This window comes from Ailuropoda melanoleuca, chromosome 3, assembly GCF_002007445.2.
Source record: "Ailuropoda melanoleuca isolate Jingjing chromosome 3, ASM200744v2, whole genome shotgun sequence".
NCBI classification, from domain to species: domain Eukaryota; kingdom Metazoa; phylum Chordata; class Mammalia; order Carnivora; family Ursidae; genus Ailuropoda; species Ailuropoda melanoleuca.
The window spans coordinates 24,646,797-24,670,009 of record NC_048220.1 but is presented as its reverse complement, the minus strand read 5'-3'; the positions used below and the strand labels follow the sequence as shown (position 1 = coordinate 24,670,009).

The following is a 23,213-nucleotide window of genomic DNA, read 5'->3' as shown; positions in this document are numbered from 1 at the left end:
CTTGCATCAGAGTCTGGGATACTGAATAAAAACTAAGAGCCAGACTCCGGATGAAGGTAAATTCACCTCAATCAAGAATGACAAGTAGATTTTAATCCAGATGCTAATTTCAATATATTAACAGTTGGGAAAGATCCCGCAATACGCAAGATCGTGAGGACATGTCTGAGTAGTTTGACAGACGATCATGCTTAATACATAGTGTCTGCCTTGACACAGGCAGGAAAGTCATGCTAATTGTAGCGTGAAGCTGTCACTCTGACACAATGTTCCCTCAGAGGCCTCTAACCAGAATACCTCCTGGCCACATCCCTCTAACCTTGAAGGGCTGTGTCNCCGTGAAGCTGTCACTCTGACACAAACAATGTTCCCTCAGAGGCCTCTAACCAGAATACCTCCTGGCCACATCCCTCTAACCTTGAAGGGCTGTGTCTACATTCCACAAAGAGAGCTTTCTGCTTTCAGTAGTACAGAACTTAATTTAAAGCACAGAAAATTGAATGCTCCATTGTAAGGACCACAACCTATCCCTTCCATTATTCCATCAATGAAAAAGTAAATGGCTTATTAGAAAATGCTTCTTTAAGTTCCTGTTTTCCAGGATAAGTCAACCACCCCATACATTAGAAAACTTAGGAACAATTCCCCATGTTAAAATTATTTTTGTAATCAAGTCCCACCCCCTTGCTAATTTCACCTTCCAAAGCTGTGGTGACTAATGTCTCATACTTAAAATTGTTACTGTTCTCTGTCTACACAGAGGATTTGTGAAGGATGGCAGGAAAGGGGGGACGGGGTTTGAAGAAGGTAGAACAGATTTAAATGTTCACTCAGCATTCCTGAATCAGAGATGGAAGATGCCTAATGGGGCCTCATCATGAGGCTAAGAGGCTTCTACTCGCCAAAACATGTATTTAATGCCTTCATTCTAATCATGACTAGGGCTGACTTTAGTGGTTCTTTCAGGTTTCTGAATGCATTTGTTTAATAAATCAGTAGCTTAACACAGCATGCTGTTTCTAGGTAGGTTTGTTCCAGTGAAACACAGGAGGAGAGAGTCTATGTGTTTGGTCAGGTCACCCAGGCCAACAACCCTTTGCAAAGCACACTGGCCTCCTCCCTTTCACAAAGGCCTCCAACCTGCAGATCAAATCAAAGATCAAAGCCACTGAGAAACTGTATCTTTGTCCTCTCACCCACTATTCCCACAGCTAAGGAAAACCAAAAAAGGTTGCATGTAATTTTTCCTAAGTGGAAGCACTCAGACATACCCAAAACGTCAACTCTTCCATTATTTAGTGTTCTATTAAAATCCATAGTCTTTTCTGGCATTTCAGTGCAAGCTCGCTATCTACCTCGGAGGAAGCAGGAGACAGATTTACACAGAAGCAGGGACAAGACAGAAGGAAACAATCGAGCCTTGCAAGTGCATGAGCTCTCGAGTTATTTTATCTCAAAGCTTTCTAACAGGAGAGTAGAATGATGTGGTGAAAGAGGCAAGTAACTTCTAGTTAGTCTCCATACAGGAAGTAGTTTTTAATACCACTGCCCTCCAACTGGAATTATGGCCAGTTTGAATTTCTTCTCTTCCTTCTGAACCCTCTACCTTTGGTGAAAGTGCTAATAAAAATAAAATGGTCCAGGCATGATGCATGGGGGAGACATGAAAGGCCAACTTAATGCTGACAGTTGACCTTATTTTGCAAACACTGAACACCCTTAGGTAACTGTAGCCCAACAAGTAACCGGACATCCACATACATTTCCTTGTGAGGAAGTACAGCTCAGAGAAGATAAAGGTCTCATTCAAAGTTGTCTGCCCCCCATAATTCTATTTCCCTCCCTCCTCAGAGGTACTTATCATCCTAAAGTTAATCTGTGCAAATTTTCTGTATTTTTTCTATATACACAGCCATTCATGAAGCCAGCCACAGCCCAGAAGATAGTCACCTAGCCTTATCATTGTCTGTTAATATTTAGTCAGCATTTCCAATAAAATTACTTTCTTCTTCAGATCAAACACTTTCACTTAGGCCCTATATGTGAACCAAATAGCTATCCAGGGAATATTCAACTTTGACTCGCTTCATTCTCGTATTTTTTGTGTGTGCCTCATACTAAATGAAAGAAAGGAGAGATGCAACACTGTGAGGCTAAATAATTCAAACTTGGCTCTTCTACAAAGAGCCTGCGGGCAATTCAAATTATCAGAGGAAGAAACACCACAAGGAAAGCAAAAGCCAAATGTTGTCCACAGGAGTCCTCCTTTTTGCTGTCTTGATTTCAACTGGTAAGTAAAAAAACAATTTTAGAATCTTGACTAATTTAAAAAATTTTTTTCAATAAAAGATTTAAAAGTCAATAATATCAAAATCACAACAGAAACTTACATAGTTGATTACTGAAAATGGACTAGGAAGAGTACATGGTCGGGGGTGGAGGGGACCCTCTATGATTTCCACCTGAATGTTGTGATTCTTTAACAAAGGAAACAGAAAAGTGGAATGGAGGACTTAAAGAAAAGTCTGTTACTCTTGGTCGAAGATTTAACTGGAACATCATTACAGAATAAAACGTCTGTGTAAGAATTTGATTTGGAGAATTCCTGATCATAGCAACTGATATGCATTAGGACAAAGGAAATGCTCCCTTAAGAGTCAGGAGAGAAAAATGAGTTAGTTAATAAACTGTTTAATATCTGCCTCAATTCACAGGGATAAATATTTGTTGCCAAAGTGATGGTATTATATCTCGATCAAGATGTTGACTTGAAGCTTGGCTCAAAGGTATAAGACATCTGAAACCCATCTTCTAAAAAGTATATGAAAGAATATATTTAAATGGCCATATTCTGTAGCTCCTCTCATAGCACGTATATTAATGAATAGTAAAATATCTTAAATAAAATCAACAAATTAGCTGGTTCTTGCTTTTGCTTCTATTTTGTTAGTTTATTTCAAAATAAAAGGATGAGTTTGCTAACTGCATCTCTCTGTGAATGTTAACATTGGAAATCCAGGAAATATAATTCAATTGAGTATTTATCTACTGCTTACCAGACCAAAGAGAAGCTGTACCTAAAACAAGCGGGTACAAAATACACTGAGAGAGCCAGCCCCTCCTCCATGCTTTACTGCTATACAATTTTTCATATAATTATTTCTACTCCCTTCTTTCCCTTGTCTTCTCCTTCCACTCTAGGCTAAATTGGCCTGACAATCTCCCTCTTCCATGTTTCCAGATATGAAAGAGATTTATTTAGTGCTAAATAAACTTTGTTCAGATTCTGTTTCTTCTTTAATTCAAACACTTTCTTGGATTTGATTATTAGGACTGGCAATAAAGGAACATTTCAAAGTTACTTTAGCGTTTCTAGAATTACTTCCTTGGTCCATGCTGTTCATTTTTGCTTAACCTAAACATAATGGTCCCAAGTAATAAGCAAAGAAAATTTGAAAAGCACAGTCTACGCCACTCGTTAGTCAATAATCTGAAACAAATTGTAATGATGGAGATTAATGCTTATAAATAAACAGTTACAAATACTCTGTATATAATAAAACAGAATTTTATGGCCAGGGAAAAAACTAATTTTCCATCTGAATCACGAGTTAAAAGGAAGACCTGCCCATAACCTACAGAGTTAGAGAAAAACTATAGTGAAAACAGAACTTTTGAATCTAGGAGACATCATATAAGATAAACAGAGACTGGAAATATGTGAAGTCAGAAAAATCTGCTTCTCGTGTTTCTCTTTTTTAGCTCTGGCTGGACCATGGGCTAACATCTGTGCTGGCAAGTCTTCCAATGAGATCAGGACATGTGACAGTCACGGCTGTGGTCAGTACACTGCTCAAAGGTATTCTTACAGTCCTTAACCTCTTTGCTTAGTGTCCTTGCCTCAAGTGCTCATAGTCATCTCCCTCTGACAGCAGGATTCGGAGACAAAAGGAGCTGTACTAGTGTCTTTAGAGCAGTTTCCAAGACCTCTGCTTCAAGTATGGGCTCTGAGTGGGGGACACAGAATGTAATAAAGAAAGAGAGAGGGGAACAGACAAATAACAATGTCATGAACCTGATTTTTCAAGCTCTAACCCGTTAGGAAGGAGAAGAAGCTGGTAAGAGTGAGCATACAAACAGTGAGGGTTGTTGGAGACAACTTAAAGAAATCTCACAAGCTGGGATCATTTTGTGTGTGTGCTCCACTTCAATAAACTCAGGAGTTAACACTTACTGTATTAAAATATCATATACAGTAAATTATTTTTTAAAAAGATGTATTTATTTATTTGAGAGAGAGAGAGCGTGCACACACAGGGGGAGGGGCAGAGGGAGAGGAAGAGAAAGAATCCCAAGCAGACTCCCAACTCCGGGCTCCATCCCACAACCCCAAGATCGTGACATGCGCCGAAACCAAGAGTTGGACACGTAACCAACTGAGCCACCCAGATGCCCCAACAGTAAATGATGTTGATAATGACTTCTGGATTACTGAGACAAAAATAAGACCAGGGTAATGTGATTCTTTTATGATAGGTTCTAATAAAAAGACAACTCTTTTATAAGTGGTCTTGAAGGGGGTCAAACAAGATTCATACATCTATAAATCTACTTACACAGACTATCTCATTTCCCCAAAAATGCCATATAATAATAATAGTTAATAAATTCTTAAAAGTTCTCTATATACCAAATACTATCTTATATGCTTTAATCTTTACAATATGGTTATTACTACCTGCAGTGAGGGAGGTTAAAATTGAGATAAAGAAGAGTAAGGAAACCCGGGACATTCCAACATGTTCTCCAATTTCGGGGTTTGATATCCTACTCTGGGGAACAGTGAGCTAACACCACGTTTCTGGGCAATAAAGTTCCCAGGGCAGTTCCTCAGTCTGTTCGTTCTTATTGACATTCTAGAAATCACAGGCCTCACCAGGGTGTGGATGTCTTGTGCTCTGATGGATCTACCGTGTATGCACCTTTCACCGGAATGATTGTGGGCCAGGAGAAGCCTTATAATAACAAAAATGCCATTAATAATGGTGTTCGGATATCTGGAAGAGGTAAGAGGTGCTGTATACACCTGGGACAGGTACTAGAAATGTTTGATGCTTATTTATGTAATGTATTTGCCATACACCGAAGTTTCCTACTTCCTTCAAAATGATGATATCTAGAAGAGAAAAGACACAGGATAACACACAAAAACAGCTCTTCCCCTGAAATCATCTTCCTCATGCACATGCTCTAAGCCCAGAGCTGACTGACGGACTTTCTTCTTGTGGCCCATGTGATTTTGCCTAACAGTCTATAAACAAAATCACTTTCAAGAGTATTTACTACAATAAATAGATACTTTCATTTACCAAAATCCTACACTTCAAAGATGTTTGCATTTCTGCAAAAGTTGACTAGGAAATATTTTCAAAGGCCTCTATGACCTGGGTAAAATTGGGTCACCTAGTACTCCACGTATTGGGCCTATTCTTTATTTTTTTTAATCCACTGAGGTATAACATTCACACAGAAAAGTGCACAAAGCATAAGTGCATAGCTCCTGAACTTTCACAAAGTGAATACACCTCTGTAACCAGTACCCAAATCAAGAAAAAAAAAATCAGCAGCCTCCCAGAGACCCCCCTGTGCTACCTATACTCATGCTTCCCAGCAAGGATAATCACTATGCCACCATACACTAGCTTTGCCTGTCTTGGGAAATGATATAAACAGAATTAAACAGTATGCAGTCTTCTTTGTGGGGCTTCTTTCATTCCACATCATGTTTGCAAAATTTGCTTTGCATGCGGTTTCATTCTCAATGATGTAGACTGTTCCATTATATGCATACATCTTCACCTATGTAATTATCCTTCTCTAGATAGACATTTCGGTAGCATCCAGTTTTAGGTGACTATGAAAATGCTATGAGCCTCCCTGCATGTGTCTTGTAATGAACATAATTGTACATTCCTATTGGGAGTGGGCCTGGAGGACATTCCCCTCACCCCGGCCATGAGAAAGAAACCCTTTGTGAGGGACCTCAGGTCCTCGAGGAGCTCTATGGTGGCCGTTCTCTGTAGACCCGAAATGACAAGAGAAACTGCTGCCACTGGACAGGGTCCACTTAGTAGGCAAGGCCAAGGTTGGCATGGTTATCCAACAGGCAACAGAACTGAAGCAGTCATAGATTCATCTGAAGCACAGAGACCTGTGGCATTGTCTAGTTAATCACGGTGACCCGAGAGCTGAATAAATGGGCAGCCTACTACAGACTTATTTATTTGTATAAATGGGTACACTCTGATGAACAAAACTGTGACTTCAACCATCCCAAGAGTGGGTCACAAAATCTCCCCCTAACCCCCACCAACTCCCAGACTTGAGCCAGTTCACAACCCCAGAGCCCCTTGGAAGAAACCAGGGCTGAGTCCCTCTGAGGAAGGGCTCTGTCACATGGCCAAAAATTTATACCATAAACCTTACTTCGAGCTATCCTCAAAGGGACCTGCAGCCATTTAGCAGGATGGCTGTACATTGGGGAAGAAAGAATTGGGCTTCTCAGAGAATATTGGACACTGACTCTAAGACGACACTAATCCTGGACGTACAAAAGGCTGCCATGGTCAGCCAGTCAGACTAGAGGCTTCCTGGGTCAGGAGATCAATGTCGTCTTTCATCACAGTCCATCTGACAGTGGTTCCAGGACATCCACAAATGCGCTCTGGGGCCATCTCCCCAGTTCCAGCACGCATAGTTGGAATCGACACACTCCGTGAGGGCAGAATACTATAGGAGGGGGCGTGCTGGGTCACTTGGTCTATGTTCTCCTTTGGCGTTAGCAGCCACTGCCACAGTGTCCCAGAGCAGCACATCCATTTTACATGCTGACCAGGAGTGGATAAAAGTCCCAGCTGCTCCATGCACAGTACTTGGTGCTATCTACCTACCTTTTTCATTTCAGCCATTCTGATGAGCACGTAGTGGTACCTCATCGCTTTGATGTGCATTTCCCCAATGGCAAATGCAACTGAGCACCTTTTCATATTTATTGATAACATGGATATTATCTTTTGCAAGGTGCCTATTCAAGTATCTTGCCCTGTATTTTCTGCCTTTTTCTTTATTTGTAGGTAGGAGTTTTTTTGTATATTGCAGATACGAGTCCTCTGTCAGATCTGTGTGTTATAAATATCTTCTCCCACTTCATAAGTTACCTTTCACTTTCACTTTTGTTTTCAAGATTGTATTTATTTGACAGAGAGAGAGAGGGGGATCACAAGTAGGCAGAGGGGCAGACAGAGGGAGAGGGAGAAGCAGGCTCCCTGCTGAGCAAGAAGCCGGACACGTGGGCTTGATCCCAGGACCCTGAGGTCGTGACCTAAGCTGAAAGGCAGGCAGTTAGCTGACTGAGCCACCCGGGTGCCCCTACCTTTCACTTTCTTTATGCTGTCTTTTAATAAACAAAATTCTTATTTTTACTGCAGTCCAATTAGGTATTTTCCTTTATTGTTAACACAGTTTTTACCTCTTTAAGACCCATTTCTCCCCCTAAAGTCATAAAAATACTGTTTTCATCTGTAAACTCTGTTGTTTCATCTTTCATATTTCAATTTACAATCCATTTGGGATTGGGTTTTGTGTAAGGAATGAGATAGGGATCATTTTTCTCACACTGCTATCTGACTCAGTACCATTAACTTGACAAGACCGTTTCCTCCCCCACTGTATTGAAGCGTAGTTATCTTTTGTCATAAATCACGGTCTGAATATACACAGGTCTGTTTCTGGTCTTTCTGTTGTGTTTCATTGATCAGTGTGTCAATCTTGCACAAATACCACACTGTCTTAATTACTGAAACTTTAAAATACACCTTGATATCTGAGAGTATAAATCTTTCAACTTTTGTCCTTTCAGATTGCCTTGACAATTCTTGGTCACTTGCATTTCCAGATACGCCAAAGACTCAGTTTATCAATTTCCACCAAAAATTCTGTTGGGACTTTGATTGGGTTTGCAGTGATTATATAGATCAAATCAAGAAGAACTGATATCTTAAAAGTAATGAGTCTTCCAATGAATAAGCATGTTATATCCTCCATTTATTTAGGTCTTCCTGCACTGTTATATTAGTTGCCATATTGGTTTTCAGTGTTGAGGCTGTGCACGTATTCTGTTTAACATGTACCTAAGACATAGTGTATTGATTTTGTTTAGATTGTCGATAGCAGTACTAACAGAAGTCAATATAATTCAAAATTTTCTAGTAGTTACATTAAGAAAGTTAAAAAACAGGGAAAATTAATTTTAATGATATATTTAGCTCCATATCTTTAAAATACTACCATTTCAAAATGCAACATAAAAATTACTAATATTTTATCTTTTTTGTACCGTCTTTCAAAATCCAGCACGCACCTTATACTTAAAGTACATCTAACTCAGATTAGCGACATTTCAAGTGCAGACTAGCCATGTGTGGCTAGTGGCCACCATGTGCCGTCCATAGTGGACGGCACAATTCTAAGGTGTTTCTTGTTTCTGTCCACTTGCCCTGTTTTCACTGATGTGTGTTAAAATCTTCTATTACTAGTGGGTTCCTATTTCTCCCTATATTTCAGATAGTCTCTGCTTTCTATACATGGTTTCTGTGTTATCTGGTGCACGGACAGTTGCAACTGCTGTATCTTCATTGTATTTCGCGGTATAAATTGTCCTCCTTTGTCTTGTTTCTGTGATTTTCAGCTTGAGTTCTAGTCTCTGATAACAGAATCATAACCCTTACTTGACTTATTATTTCCATTTGCTTGACAAATCTTGATCCAGCCCTTAATTTTTTGCCTTTTTCTTTTTTTATTTAAAGATTCCATTTATTTATTTATTTGAGAGAGTAACCAAGAGACAGAGAGAGCACAAGCGGGTGGGCAGGGCAGAGGGAGAGGGAGAAGCAGATTTCCCGCTGAGCAGGGAGCCCATTGAATGTGGGGCTCGATCCCAGGATCCCAGGATCATGACCTGAGCCTAAGGCAAACGCTTAACCCACTGAGCCACCCAGGTGCCCCTTGTATTGTGTTTTATTGGATACAGCATAGAACTGGGTTTTGCTTTTCAAGGTAAGAAATTTTTTTTAACAGACGAGTTAACATTTATAGATATACCTCATGCATGTGGTCCCAACATTGTTGTACTGCATTATAATTATAGTATTAAATTAATTCTACTTCTCTATTTGGTGGGTCTTTGTTTTTAATTTTTTTTCCTTTTAGTTTTTAGTAAGATTTGCATTCTTGTGCCAGTTATGTCCATTTTTCTTTCTCTTTAAAGTCTAATCATTTTATTAGAATAGGTCTTAGAGTTGAAACTATTCTGGGTGAGAACAAGAAAATATGTTAAAAGTCTTGATTTTTCTCAGTGGCCTAGTGTTTTTCTGCTATCCCTCAATGCCTTCATTAAACTACTTCATTTGAATCTACTCTCCCTTGGGCATCTTGCAGGTTTAGTCTTCACTTCTTTTTTTTTTTTTTTTTTTTTAAAGATTTTTTTTTTTTTTATAAGACAGAGANGCAGACGCTTAACCGCTCTGCCACCCAGGCGCCCCTAGTCTTCACTTCTGATACGATTTTGTCATCTTCCTCTGCTCCCTCCCTGGGTTCAATCAAGTCTCATTTCTTTTTGTCTTCTCTTTCATTTCTGTTCTTATTTTTTGAATTTCTGATTCAAGGCTACTGAAACCCAGATAATAGAACTAATTTAACTTCTTTTCTTTTAGGTTTCTGTATTAAAATGTTCTACATTAAGCCAATTAAATATAAAGGCTCTATCAAGAAGGGAGAAAAACTGGGAACTCTACTACCCTTGCAGAAAGTCTATCCAGGCATACAATCCCACATACATATTGAAAACTGTGACTTGAGTGATCCTACCGTGTACCTCTAAGTAGAAGACAAATGACCAGATCTTCTAAAGAGAATCATCTTCTTAAAAACCTGGATGCATATCCTACTTTTCAAGAAATTCGTGTCCAAATAAAAACATGATGAATGCAAGAAAGAAAAGAGCACTTTTATTTCAACTCACTGCCACTTGAATGTTTGATTGTCAACTAATTTCTGAGAGTTCTCTGATTTTTCGGTCACTTATGGGATCTGAGGGGTTTTACTTATTTGTTTTTAAAAGTTCCTCAGTCCTGAATACACAGGATAAACAAACAAACGAATTCCAGCCTCTCCAGACTGCGTTTTTGACACTCTAAGACTAGCTACCTTTCTGTCTAATAATAAGAAACAGCCTGAAGCTCTTTCCTGGTACAAGAATAGAGTGTTGCACAATACTAGACACACGTACATACTTCATAAATATTAAGTGAACGAACTGGAGTTAAACTTTGAGTAAAGGGAGGGAAGAGTTTCGGCAATAGCCTCAGGTCTGTCAAACTGGTCAAAGGGTGAGCTGCTGGCATGGATAAGACAGAATTTGCTCCTCTTCACATCCACACTTCCCCACACTCTATGAGCAGAACATTTTCTAAATCATAAATGATGGCAGTCCAAGAAAAGACATCAGTATTCTCAATTTCAGAAGGACTGCACTACAAAAGCTACTACGATGAGAAAGAGGTCTATTTTAACCTGAAGTATCTCATAAAACCAAGTATCTCATGGAAACTCAGCCTCATCTAGCCAAATGCATACCACAGCCACTTACATCTACACACCATTTTTAATCTAGATTATTCTTTCTTAGTTATGTTGACAACAGGTAGTAAGGGGAAGTAAGACCATAAAATGTTCGAAGGACCAGAAATAAGGGGCTCCCTAGATTTTAGTTACTGAGAAATGAGTAAGTTGAATTTATTATTCTGGAAACTTTTCATGAATTTTTACCTATATCCTTTTGGAATGTAGAAAACTAAAGCAGAAATATTCCCTTCTTAGCACAGATGTACTAGAGGAAAATATAATTAAGTGACCTTTATTACTGGAGAAGTAGCTGCATTTGTATGCTAGGACATAGGTATAAGAACGTTCATGATATCGCTATTTGTCACGGCAAACCCTGGAGCCACTTAAATGCATATCTACAGTTGGTATGAACAAACGAACTGTGATTTAATCACAGAATGGAATAGTATAGAGTGGTCACAATAAATGAGCTTCAGCTAAACATAACAAAATGGATGAATCATAGCAATATAATTTTGAGTTTTTAAAAAAGGGCTAAAGATTATATATAGCAGGATACTCTTTTTATAAAGTCAAAACAATGAAAATCGAAACTTAACTTTTAGGAACATATATATGCAATAAAAGTATATGAAAAGGAAATCAATCAAAAAATGAACACTAGTTACCTCAGGAGTAAGTAAGGGAAGCCACACAGGAAAATTTAAGTTATTGTCATGTCAGTGTCGTCATTTTACAGCTGGGAGGTGATTTCATGAGTATGTTTTATGATAGTAGGTTATAGTAGTAACAAGACTTGCTGGCGGGTGGTCAGGAAGAACAAAGAGTTAATGGTGACTCTCAGTTCAGAGTCTCTACAACACAACTGGTACAGTCTCATATCCAATTACATATTATTCTCTACCATATCATAACATCTCATGTATGGCTAGCAAATTAAGAATTTAATTTTTAGTTTAAAAAAAAAACTATAACCAACACTGTCTGGTTTGATCATCTACCTTATTAATCTCCTTGGTACCAAATCACTTTCAGTTGTTTCCAGAAATTAAATTTTCTTTCAAAGGACAAAGGCTATGCTCCCATTCAGAACACAAAATAGGAATTAGCACAGAGACTCTGAAAACAATTTATAGAAGGAGTTCTAAAATGTTTGAACAATAAGTAATCAACCTTCTTAAGTGATTGTTTTAAAAACCAGACTCGTTACCTGGAACGGAGAGCTTCCCCAAGGTAGAGCAAGATCGGTGCCTTCTGCCTAGCACTCCATAAGCACTCTCATATCTGTTGAATGGAAATGCAAACTTTAGACTCAAGGACTGCTCTTAAGAAGAACCAGAATACAGCGCCCTCTGGTGTGTTTCATCAGAGGGTTTTTTGGGGTTGTTTTTAATTTCCTTTTCTTTTTAGATTCGAATGTCAAAAAGTTCAGTTTAAAGTACTGTTAAGGTTCAAATGACATACATGTGATAGCACTAAACCACATATTTTTCCTTAGTGCAAATGACTATATACTTTAAAAACTGTGACAGATACTAGGTTTGATGCCTGTAAGTTAATAATGCAAACAAAATTAATTTTTACTTATAAAATATTTTGAGTTTTCTGCAGGAGAGTAATTTAATGGAAGAACAAGGTAAGTGGCCATTTTAATCTAGAATCCTCTAATCTTATGTAAACAGTACTTTTCATAGACTTCCAAAGTAAATGGAGACATTTTCATTAGATAAAGCACCAAAAATACTCTCTATTTTCTTGTCTTGATTTTGGCTAAGCTAAAAATGTTTGCTATTCAAGTTAGACTTTTGCTACCCAAGTTAGCTAGTAAGTTAGACTAACCAGGGTCACGTAATTGAGCTGATCAATTTTACTGCGTTTTTAAGAGCTATTATAGTGCTTAGTTCACTAGGTCTGACTACTAAAGACCACTACTGAAGACCACCTAAAGACCACCATTTAGCGTGGCAACTTCTCTTTCAATGCACAAGAGGCCACGGGGACTCATTATTGCTCTGTGCTAGCAGGCAACAGGGAGAAACTCCACCTTGATCTCCCTTCCTTAGGCCCTCTCTATTTTGCTCTTTAGTGAAACCTCCACTGGCATCCCACCACCTTACCGCTCAGGTATATATACTTCCACCCTACTCCTCCATCACACGTCACGCTACCCAGTGAGACCGGAGTTCACCTCTTCAGTATTTCCACCATTACTCTGACCTCCAACCAGCCTGACCCTCCATCTCAGTTATGCCATGTCCTTTATGTCTGTCCTGTTATCCTAACCAGACCTTGAGTGCCCTATGATATACTGCTTCTGTTCTCTCCTGAAATCTTAAGGTATAAATGACATGATCTGCAATAGTAAAAAATGTCTTTGAGAATCTTTTTTTTTTTTTAAAGATTTTATTTATTTATTTGACAGAGACAGCCAGCGACAGAGGGAACACAAGCAGGGGGGAGTGGGAGGAAGAAGCAGGCTCATAGCGGAGGAGCCTGATGTGGGGCTCGATCCCTTAACGCTGGGATCACGCCCTGAGCTGAAGGCAGACGCTTAACCGCTGTGCCACCCAGGCGCCCCGAGAATCTGATTTTTTAACTGGTACTTTAGCTCCACTCACGTTTATTGAGGGTATACTAATGTGCCACAGAGCCGTCTGAGAGTCTCTATCACAAAAGTGAAGGAGGGAAGATGCCCGTTCTTACAGAGCTCACTGTGAAAAAGGATGTGGTACAGTGTGGAGAATGCTTGCACAAGTAACTCTCTAAAAAAAAGAGATATAAAATACGCTCTTTTTAAAAAATTACCACTTACAAATCATGAGGTATCCTAATTCTAATTTTATTAACAGTTGATAATATTTAAAATTTTTTCCTACTTAAAAAACGTTTAAAACTGGAAAATAATGAACTTTTTTTTTAAGTTCAATTGCTTTCTTAGAAAGAAAATGAAGATATTGGGGGAAGACATAAGGGAACAACTCTGGAAATGAACGTACCTAAGTAAAATTTACTGGGTGCGTCTACTATTCGCTAAATATCATGCTAGATGCTGAGGATTCAACAGTGAGCAACACCTGACAGTGATCTTGCATGGATAAAGCTCAGCGTACAGTGGAATTAGCAGAGAATAATCATACAAGTAAATAGCAAATTACAGTGGGGCTAAGTGCCACAGATGGAGGTCAGAGAGCGCAGAGAGTCAGAGCCTTCCCTGAGGAAATGACATCTTAAGGAAAGATCTGAGGGAGCAAAGAGAGTGATGTAAGCAGAAAGAGATTATATCCTCATGCACTCTGACTACAGGGCACATGGCAGTCTTAAGGATGCAAGGATGCAAGAGAACGGAGCAGAGGGGCAAAGAGAAGGTCCGTGAGCAATGAGGGCAAAGAAGCAGGGAGATGCCAGACCACGTAGGGTCTTGTAGCTCATTTTAAGGATATATCTTCACCCTAAAGGCAATCCATAACTACTAAGGAGTCTTAGCTGTATTACTAATTAAATTATGAGATCACTTCTGCAAAGGATCTCTAGCACGGTTCCAGACACAAACTAGTAGGTCAGTACATGCAGATTCCCTCCCAAAGACACTCTGCAAAATGTACTTTTTTCACTTGATCTTAGCCAAGTCAACTAACAATCACAGTATCTTTATAAAATGATCAGCTTTAATTTTAATCTAACGCCCACTTTCTCCCAAGTTAATGTAAGAAAGAATTCAAAGTGTTAGAAAGAAGAAATTGTTTATTGAGTTATATTATGATCTTATATAGTGCTAAAAATTAAGTACAATTAAGTCAGCCTCTGTGTCTATACTTTCATTTTACTCTTAGATTTTAATACTACATATCTTGTAAAATATATTAATACTAAGATGAAAGAGAAGCAATTAAAGAAGTATAAAGTTATACATGTCATAATTTAGGGATCCAAAGCTCAATATTATAAATTTATTTAGCAAGCTAAAATGTGCCTTCAACAAAGGCTGAGGAACTCATCTACAAACCATGTGTGCTTTTTAGCCTACCAACTACTTAATCCACAATACAGTGTCTATATCCTATCTATGGAAATTTCTGGCTTTTTGTCTTTCTCATATTTTTTCAAATGTTTCTGCTGCAATCCACTAAGACAGTTTGCAAATAAGATATTTTACCTAAAATAGCTCAGCAATATATCTTAAAATTTATATTTGCATAGAAAGAAAGAAGCTAATCTTAATGATTTAAAAAAAAAATTAAGAATCTTTGGTAACCAATTACCAGACAGGCAGGACATCAGGGAACCACATTCTTCCCAGGTGTTTGGAGACTTCAGTATGAACTTTATCTAGGCTATACTCATCATCGGGGATCAAAACGTCTTCCATTACAGAGAGCTGGGTTAGTCTTTTCCCACACAGTCTTACAAATTCAATGAATGCTCTGCAGCTAACTTCACATTGACTGAGGCCCAAGGCTGTTAAGTTTTTACAGTGTTCAGCAATACAAATAAGTTCAGTATCAAGAGTCTGAAGACCATTAGCACATACCACTAACTCAATTAGTCGTGAACAGTTAAGACCTATCCGTCCTAGAACTGTTTTGCTTGCTGAGCGACCAAAATAAAGGTGAGTAACAGGGGTTTCTTCTTTGAAGAATGCCTCAAATTCTTCTTCATATAAGAAGAAATACATAACAACATTCACTCCAGGGGAGTGTTTAATAAGTGCATCCCAACTTTGTTTTTTAATAGAATGAAATTCAATTTGTCCAGGATTTTCACTCACAACATCAATTCGAAGATGCTCTAGGTTAACATGAGTTTCACTCGAAAGTGCTAGGAGAAGTTCATCACTTAGAATGTAATAATTCAATGCCAATTCTCTAAGGCCTTGACAGCGGTCAGCTACACAAAGGATTCCTGCAGGAAATGGGGAAAAATTCTTAAGAACAAAGAATCACCCTGATACTAATACAACATTTTATAAACTTAAATTTGATATCAGTTATTCATTAATTACTAAAATAGACATCAAACGGGGTGCCTGGGTGGCTTGGCTGGTTAAGTGGCCGAGTCCTGATTTCAGCTTAGATCATGATCTCAGGGTCCTGGGATTGGGCCCTGCATTGGGCTCTGTGCTCAGCAGGGAGTCTGCTTGAGGATTCTCTCTCCCTCTCCTTCTGCCCTTCCCCCCTGCTCACTAGCTCTCTCTCCAGATCTCTCTCTCTTACGATGTCAAGATATATATATAAATAGATAGATAGATAAAAATATATATAATAATAAAAAACACAAGCATAATAAAACATACATATAACTAAAATACTTTCAGAAGCAATTTAAACTATGTCTACCTTATGGATTAAGACTTCTTTTCAAAAAAAGATTACTTTTTTCAACTATGTTTTTTCATAAGCATGTAGTTTTCAATATGAAACTGCATTGTCACATACAGTATAATATATAATATATACTATATATTATATATAGTATACATACATATATACATGTTATATATAGTATAATACACATACAAATATACTATTATACTATATATTATATACATTAACAGTATATATAATATTATAATATATATTACACTAATACTATATAAAAAACATCATGCAAGCTTAAAAAGACATAACCTACCATCAGAGGAAACGTGAGGACAGCTACTCATTTTTAGGAGTCTTAGAGTGTCACTATTGTTGGCCACGAGAATTTTCAATGAAGGATCATCCACTGGTGTGTCTTCAATTTTGATGGATGATAATGATTTTGAGTTGACAAAGACAACAGTGAGTGCTGACACAAAATGAGACTTGCATGGCAATAAGAAAAAAATTATGAAAATGTTATTTAAAAATCTACATCATCAATCACATAGTTCATTGAAACCATATCAACATATACTAACAATAACACAGTAAAAGCAATCAACATATTAGCATTTTTCATGACCCCATTAGCCTGTCAAAGACACTTCTCAAAGATTTCATACACACACCTTCCAATAATTTTTGATCCTAAGGATCTGATTTTCAATATTAAAAGGATATAATTATATTTATTTCATAGAATAGGGGTTGGCAAATTATGATCTGCTGATCAAATCCAACCTAGTCTTGGCTCTGGAATTCAGAATGGTTTTTCTGTTTTTAGTTGAAAAAATTTTGTCCAGAGCGATATTTTGTGACATGTGAAAATTACGAGAAACTTCCAGTGTCCACAATTAAAGTTTGACTGGCACGCAGCCGTGCTCCTTCATTTACGTACTATGTCTGCTTTCACACTACGATGATGGAGTGGAGGAGTTCCGAACTACAGCCTGGGAAGCCCATAATACTTACTATCTGACCCTTTTCAGCCCCTTCCATAAAATAAGCTGAATTTTCATGTTTTGTTCACTCCTATGTTTCTAGCATCTAAAATAATATCTGGCACACAGTAAGAGATCAATAAATACTTGTTGATGAATACATAAATGACCTTATTCTTCAGTGATACGCTTTTTGCTAGAAAGTTATCTAAATAAAGATATGTTTTAATTTTTTTAAGATTTTTTTTATTTATTCATTTGAGAGAGAGCACGAACAGCGGGGAGAGGCAAAGGGAGAGGGAGAAGAAGACTCCCTGCTGAGCAGGGAGCCCGACCTGGGGCTTGATCCCAGGACCCTAAGATCATGACCTAAGATGATGGCAGATGTTTAACTGACTGAGCCATCCAGGCATCCCGATAAAGATACGTTTTAAAAACTTTCTATGTTTTGAAGACTGACAAACAAAAGCTTATTTACAGATTGACTCTAAAATGGGTACAATTTCACAAGTTTTCAGATCCAGTATTTTTTGACACAGATAGAAAATCTGAAACCAAATCCAGGCATGATCATTTTTCCTTTTTCAAAGTCAGTCTGGATTGTACCAAAGGTTCTATTACTCCTATGACAATGACCGAATTGCATGTAACTCTCAGTGCATTTATTAAAAAACATACTGGTTTATACTAATTGTAAACTGATTAATATAAATTTTTATATGGTGGATGGCTAGATCTCTTTATTAAATTTTATTGTGCCAAAAATTATTAGAGAAATGCATCACTTTTTCCTTAAAAAAATAGAACATATACTTTCCCTTAAATCAACTCTCATTGGGCTCTTAGTCCTGAAGGATATACGTCAGCATCAGAGGACATACCTCATAATGGTATCCATATATTCCTTTAGCACTCTTAACGCCTAGCCAAATACTGTACTTTTATCCTATCTTTCTCAGTTTACAAGTGAAACAACTGACACTCAGAGAGATGCACGACTTTGCCAAAAGCCACTCACCTCATCTTACTGTAGAGACAGAGTTTGCAAGGAAGTCTGCTAATCACTGGTACCTCACCCCGGTGACTGCATCAGCTAACCCAGAACTACAGCTGGTGTGTGACATTTGAGACAGCTGAGACTCTTAAGAATTTCAGGCTAAACTGACTCCATCACTCACACACAAGGAAATAACTATTGAGAAGTAGTAAGTTTTCATCTGATTGCTTATATTACTCTAATCCCCAAATGACCCATTTTCCCTATCTCTTAAAAAGATAAACAGGCTAGTGGAAATGCTCAAGAGACATGACCCAGTTTATGGGACAGAAGATGCCACTATTCCCCTATTCTCTTCCACAGCCAGTTTTACCGACAATCATAACTTAGAGTTTATTATATATCAGGCACTACTCTAACTCTGGGTCAGTGATGGTAATAAACGATACAGAATTCCTTCCTTCAAAGAGTGTATGTTTTGTTCTTGGGGAGGAGAATAAACATGTTAAATAATTAAGGTAATTTCAAGTACTCATGAATGACATAAAGAAAATACTGTAACATAGCAGAGTATAACTGGAGGAAGGGGCACTGGTTTAGCAAAACTGATCAAGGAAGGCCTGTCTGAGGAGATGGGATCCAAGATGAAGCCTGAATGAAGACAGTTATTAGTATATGTGGCAGAGACTGCTGGTGGCTTCCTAACACCCATTCATCCTTTCTTTCTTTGGTAATCAGGTCTCAATTTTGAGCTGGGCACATTACCAGGCAGCTTAAAAATGTTCCTCATCTCCCAGAAACCTGGTGTGACCACACACTTAAGTGCTGGCCAGTGTGAGATCAACAGAAGCATTATGTGGTACTCATGGCTAGGGTCCTTGAAAAGCAGGAGGCATACCCTTCTTTCCCCATTTCCTCCACCCTCCTGCCTAGAATAGGAGTGACTGCTGGAGCTCAGAAAGCCATCTGAAATGCCTATAAGAACATGGGATGCCTGGAAGGAGCTCGGGGTTCTAACAACTTCATACCAGCTATGCTCATGCATAGATTTCTTTAATGCAAGAGAAAGAAACTTCAGCTGCATTAAGCTACAATTGTTTCGGAGTTTCTATTACACAGAATCCAACATCATCCTAACTGGTATAGTTCATTTAGTGCTATTATGTTGTTCTACCCTCAATGGAGAGGCTACAGAATTACAAGAAAAACACCCACTATTGGCCATACACGCTCTACATTCAAAGAAACTAACCAACACTTGAAAATTCTAAGTATAATATCTACATTTTACATTAATGATAGCTACTGTAGAAACGATGATTAAAATTACAAAATATAACTAAAGGATGAAACGATGCATAAGCCATTTCAGCAACAGCAAGGGCTAGTCAATAGAAAACTGCTTTAAGTCATTCTTTGACAAAAGGAGGATGTGGTCTGTTTTTAGGAGAAGAATCCTTTTTGCCTAGATTGAAATATTTGAGATTTTTTTCTGTCCCTCACAAAAAAGCCCGGCATCTTTACCTTTGATACATTCATAAAACTTGGCTTCGCCGTTGAAATCAAGCCCAAGGTCTGGATAGAACAGTTTACCAGCTGAGAAAGTAGATCGCAGGCAGCTTCTGCTGACTCAGTACTACTATCAACCTACAAAGACAGTTTTAAATCTTTATTTCCTGAAGGTGAGTTATCAGAAACTTACTGGCAATATAACTATGTAACAGAATTCAACTGCAAAACTATATTTATCCCATCAAGCTATACAACAAATTAGTATTTCTTCTTTTATACAAAAGGTCTCAGACAAAAAGTGAGAAAGAGACCTGATGACAAAGTAACTTTCTATGTGCTCCATACTTTGAAATTGTTTGCAATGACCAGAATTTCAGTAGTACCATCCAGGTGATGGAAAGTGAGGTTTAAGTTACAGCTCAAGTTCTACGCCTCAATCTATGCAAACAATTACCGAAAAATAGGACACAGCTCGGAGTAAAAATTGCGCAAAACTCACTGCTGCAGCATAAGGACCTAGATACATAAAAATGACAATAACAAAAAGTAATGCTTAAATGTAATGTAACGTCACATTTCTATTTAATGCTTATTTTTCTTACCTTAAAGCTGACGTACTGGAGATGGGTAGCATGCTTTTTAATGATCTGCTGAATGAGATCAGGATGGGTGGACTTAAAATATGAAGTCGCTGATTGGTTCAGTTCGAATTCAAACTTTCTCCAAAGTTCAGGAATATGAAAAACTTCATTCCATTTCCTACATACTGAAGACGCCCGGGCCCGATCTATTAAAGGAAGATACTGAAAAATGTGTAATACTACACAGTGAGGCAAACTCCCCCAGTCTAGAAGGACAGTGTGCATATGGGTGTGGTTGAGAGAAGAGTAGAACCCAACTTTTGGTTTTTTCATTGCTGGTGAAGACCGGACAATTTTATTCACGACAGATAAATTGTTCCTCTTCATTCTGTAAACATTAAGAGATTCTGTGATAGTATTTTCCACATATCCATCAGACATCTGTACTCTAATTTCACAGAGTAACATTAGAAAGAAAAACAGTTAAACAAATTCTAGTGGAAATCTTCCACTGTCATGCATTGATAGGGACTGCTGCATGCTAGGGATACAGAGGTAAGTAAGAGGGAACTTGCTCTCCCAGAGCCATGGTCAAACGGTAAAATACCAAGATACATGCCATCCCTGACATTGGGACAAGTTGGACTGGAAGAATAAAGCAATGACATGTGATTGAGTTTGTGTATGGGAGGGAATGGATGGGGAGGCTGCCAAAAGGGAATGTCCATAGAAGCAGTGTGTCTCACAGGTTTATTCCTGGTCAATTACTGTATTCTTACTATCTCCTACAGAGAAGAAAGCATCACAATGCAATTGTGCTAACAACTCCTGGGGTCCTGAAATACAGTAAAACATTATCAAAAGCAGAGGCCTGGAAAAGCCCCAGCTCAGCCATTTACTAACCATGCGAGCTTGTCTGAATAAATTTAAGCCTCAGCCTCCTCATCTGAAAACCAGGGAAAACAGCAGTAGCTAATCTCGTTAAGGGAGTTGTGAGGACTAAAGTACATAAGTACCAGAGTATAGTAACGGCTTAATGAATGCTGCAGTCATTCTTGTTGTATTAAATTGTCCAATACATTTTTCTTAACTAATTTCATTACTTAATTGGAAGCAAAATTTTCAGGTGACACCCAGGACACGGCAGCCCTAGAGAAGCTGGATGTAGCAACTAGCAAAGGGATGAGCATTCTTCCCCAACAAAAAGGCATGCTGAATCTCCAGGTAGGAGCCAGCCTGAGACGCAACTACGTTACAACAAGCTTCAGGTCCAGATATACCCAAGTATATAGGGTTATCTTGTACACATTTTCTACATAAGAATCCAAAGTGTTTGAAGTATACAATTATTTGAGAGACAAGATAATGGTAAGAGTGTTCTCAACCTTATTTAACTTTGGTTGACTCTTAACCCTCTTTTCATCCCTGAATATTAGAAGTGTATATTATCCCTGCCTGACATGAAACACTTCTTAGCCATAATAGAGAGTTGGATCCCAAAGCAGGGCTGACCTATAAAGTTGCTGAACAAAATGAAAGGTCATCTTTAGGGTTTGGAAAACTAAAATGGAAAACAAAAATAGGTGCAAAGCTGTATCTCAAGCACTAGGCAAAAGAGCTACCACACACACTTAGTCTGACTCAACCAGTTATATGCATAACTGAGAACTGGCCCAGACACAGAATATATCAAACTGCTGACACCAATAATTCAAAGCATATTTTAAATATGCTTATTTTGGTTTTTTTCCCCAAAATATGCTTATTTTGAAAGGGCTGCCCTACTCTTTAATTTTAATTCCCTAAAATGAAATATGTTGGCCCAGGTAAAGTAAAAGAATGAACAACGGATCCTAAATTCTGATATGGAGCATATCTATGGACATTTTGCTTGTTCATGTTTTATCTGGTAACCTTACAGAATGGATTGTTAAAATTTCACTAAATGATCACAAAAAGAGTTATCCCTAATATAATCCCTCACTGGAAAAGCAGCACAGCTGAAAGTAAAATAAGATTTCTACCAAATGTCAGGTTAGCAAACTACCTTGCAGTTGTAAATGAAAGGAATGTGCTGTACATTAAAGTGACTATGTAACATGGACAGATTGTTTTAATTGCTTATTCAGTAAAATATTAAATTGCCAGTTCACTGACAGAATCACCATAAACAACAGACATTAATTAAATGAATACCAGTCATCCTATGAAAAATAACATTTTAATTTTTTCTTTGTGTACATTCATTTTAAGAGTCTAAGACTTATCCACAAATCATAAATTTTATATATAAGTCAACAGCAATAAGCATCAGTTAAATATATTTCAGAATGCAAGGCAAATTGATTTTTATTAGTTTAAAACCTTTATATAAAAATTCCAACCTAAACATACACGATCATTTAAAAAAAAAAACTGAAGATTGCTTTTTCAAACTGCCAACTTTCTTACCTAAAGAAGGCTTCCAAGTTATAGTTCACTCTGAACGGACGCACTGTTGCCAGGGGGTACTCACCAACATCCATTTGATCTCACTTCCTAGCTTGGCAAAATACCACAAGAACACATTCATCAGAATGGATAAGTAAAAAAATCCCAATAACTTTTATGCTTAGGATATTTACCTGTCATCCCATTATGTTGAAGGATTTTGTTAGGAAATTACTGATTCCCAGACAATTGTTTTCTACTGGGGAGGAAACTGGTCCATAAAAACAACTAGCCTGGTTAGTGGGAATATGGTCACCCTGGCCAGGAACCAGGCTAGAAGAGCTACTAAGAAAGGTGTGGCTCAAACAGTCAAAGGGCTCTGAAAATTTCTATTTTAATGAACATGTATGGAGAGATATTACAAAAAGTCTGTGTAGTCTAAGACTGTATTTATCTGTAGGCTGTGTCAATCATTCCATTCCAGGTTTTAGGAGCACATAATGCCACTACAGTTATAATTAAATATGACATATAAATTTTATTGAATATTGTTTCACTAATCTATTAACTAGATTTTTTGTGATTTTTTTAAGTTTTTCACTTATGCTGATATAATCGATTCATTCATAATCAACTCATTCATACTGTCTTTGAGGCCTCACCAATTTTAGGCAAAGTAACTTGCCAGAGTTGGGAGCAGTCTATGGACATG

At 37.9% G+C, this 23,213-nt stretch overlaps 2 protein-coding genes across 2 annotated transcripts; one reads left to right on the top strand and one right to left on the bottom strand.

Moving 5' to 3' along the window:
- The first annotated feature begins 2,027 nt into the window (after positions 1–2,027).
- LECT2 (leukocyte cell derived chemotaxin 2) lies at positions 2,028–10,056 on the top strand. The gene is made up of 4 exons (XM_002912927.4): positions 2,028–2,290; positions 3,763–3,859; positions 4,921–5,066; positions 9,771–10,056. Exons 1-4 carry the CDS (start codon positions 2,245–2,247, stop codon positions 9,935–9,937), a joined length of 456 nt encoding a protein of 151 aa, XP_002912973.1. The 5' UTR covers positions 2,028–2,244; the 3' UTR covers positions 9,938–10,056.
- Positions 10,057–14,938: 4,882 nt separating this feature from the next.
- On the bottom strand, positions 14,939–20,458 carry FBXL21P. Its single transcript, XM_011224602.1, has 4 exons — positions 20,093–20,458; positions 19,503–19,625; positions 16,312–16,483; positions 14,939–15,582 (listed from the first exon to the last, which is right to left on the bottom strand). The coding sequence occupies exons 1-4, from the start codon at positions 20,456–20,458 to the stop codon at positions 14,939–14,941; spliced, it is 1,305 nt and encodes a 434-aa protein (XP_011222904.1).
- Positions 20,459–23,213: the final 2,755 nt, after the last annotated feature.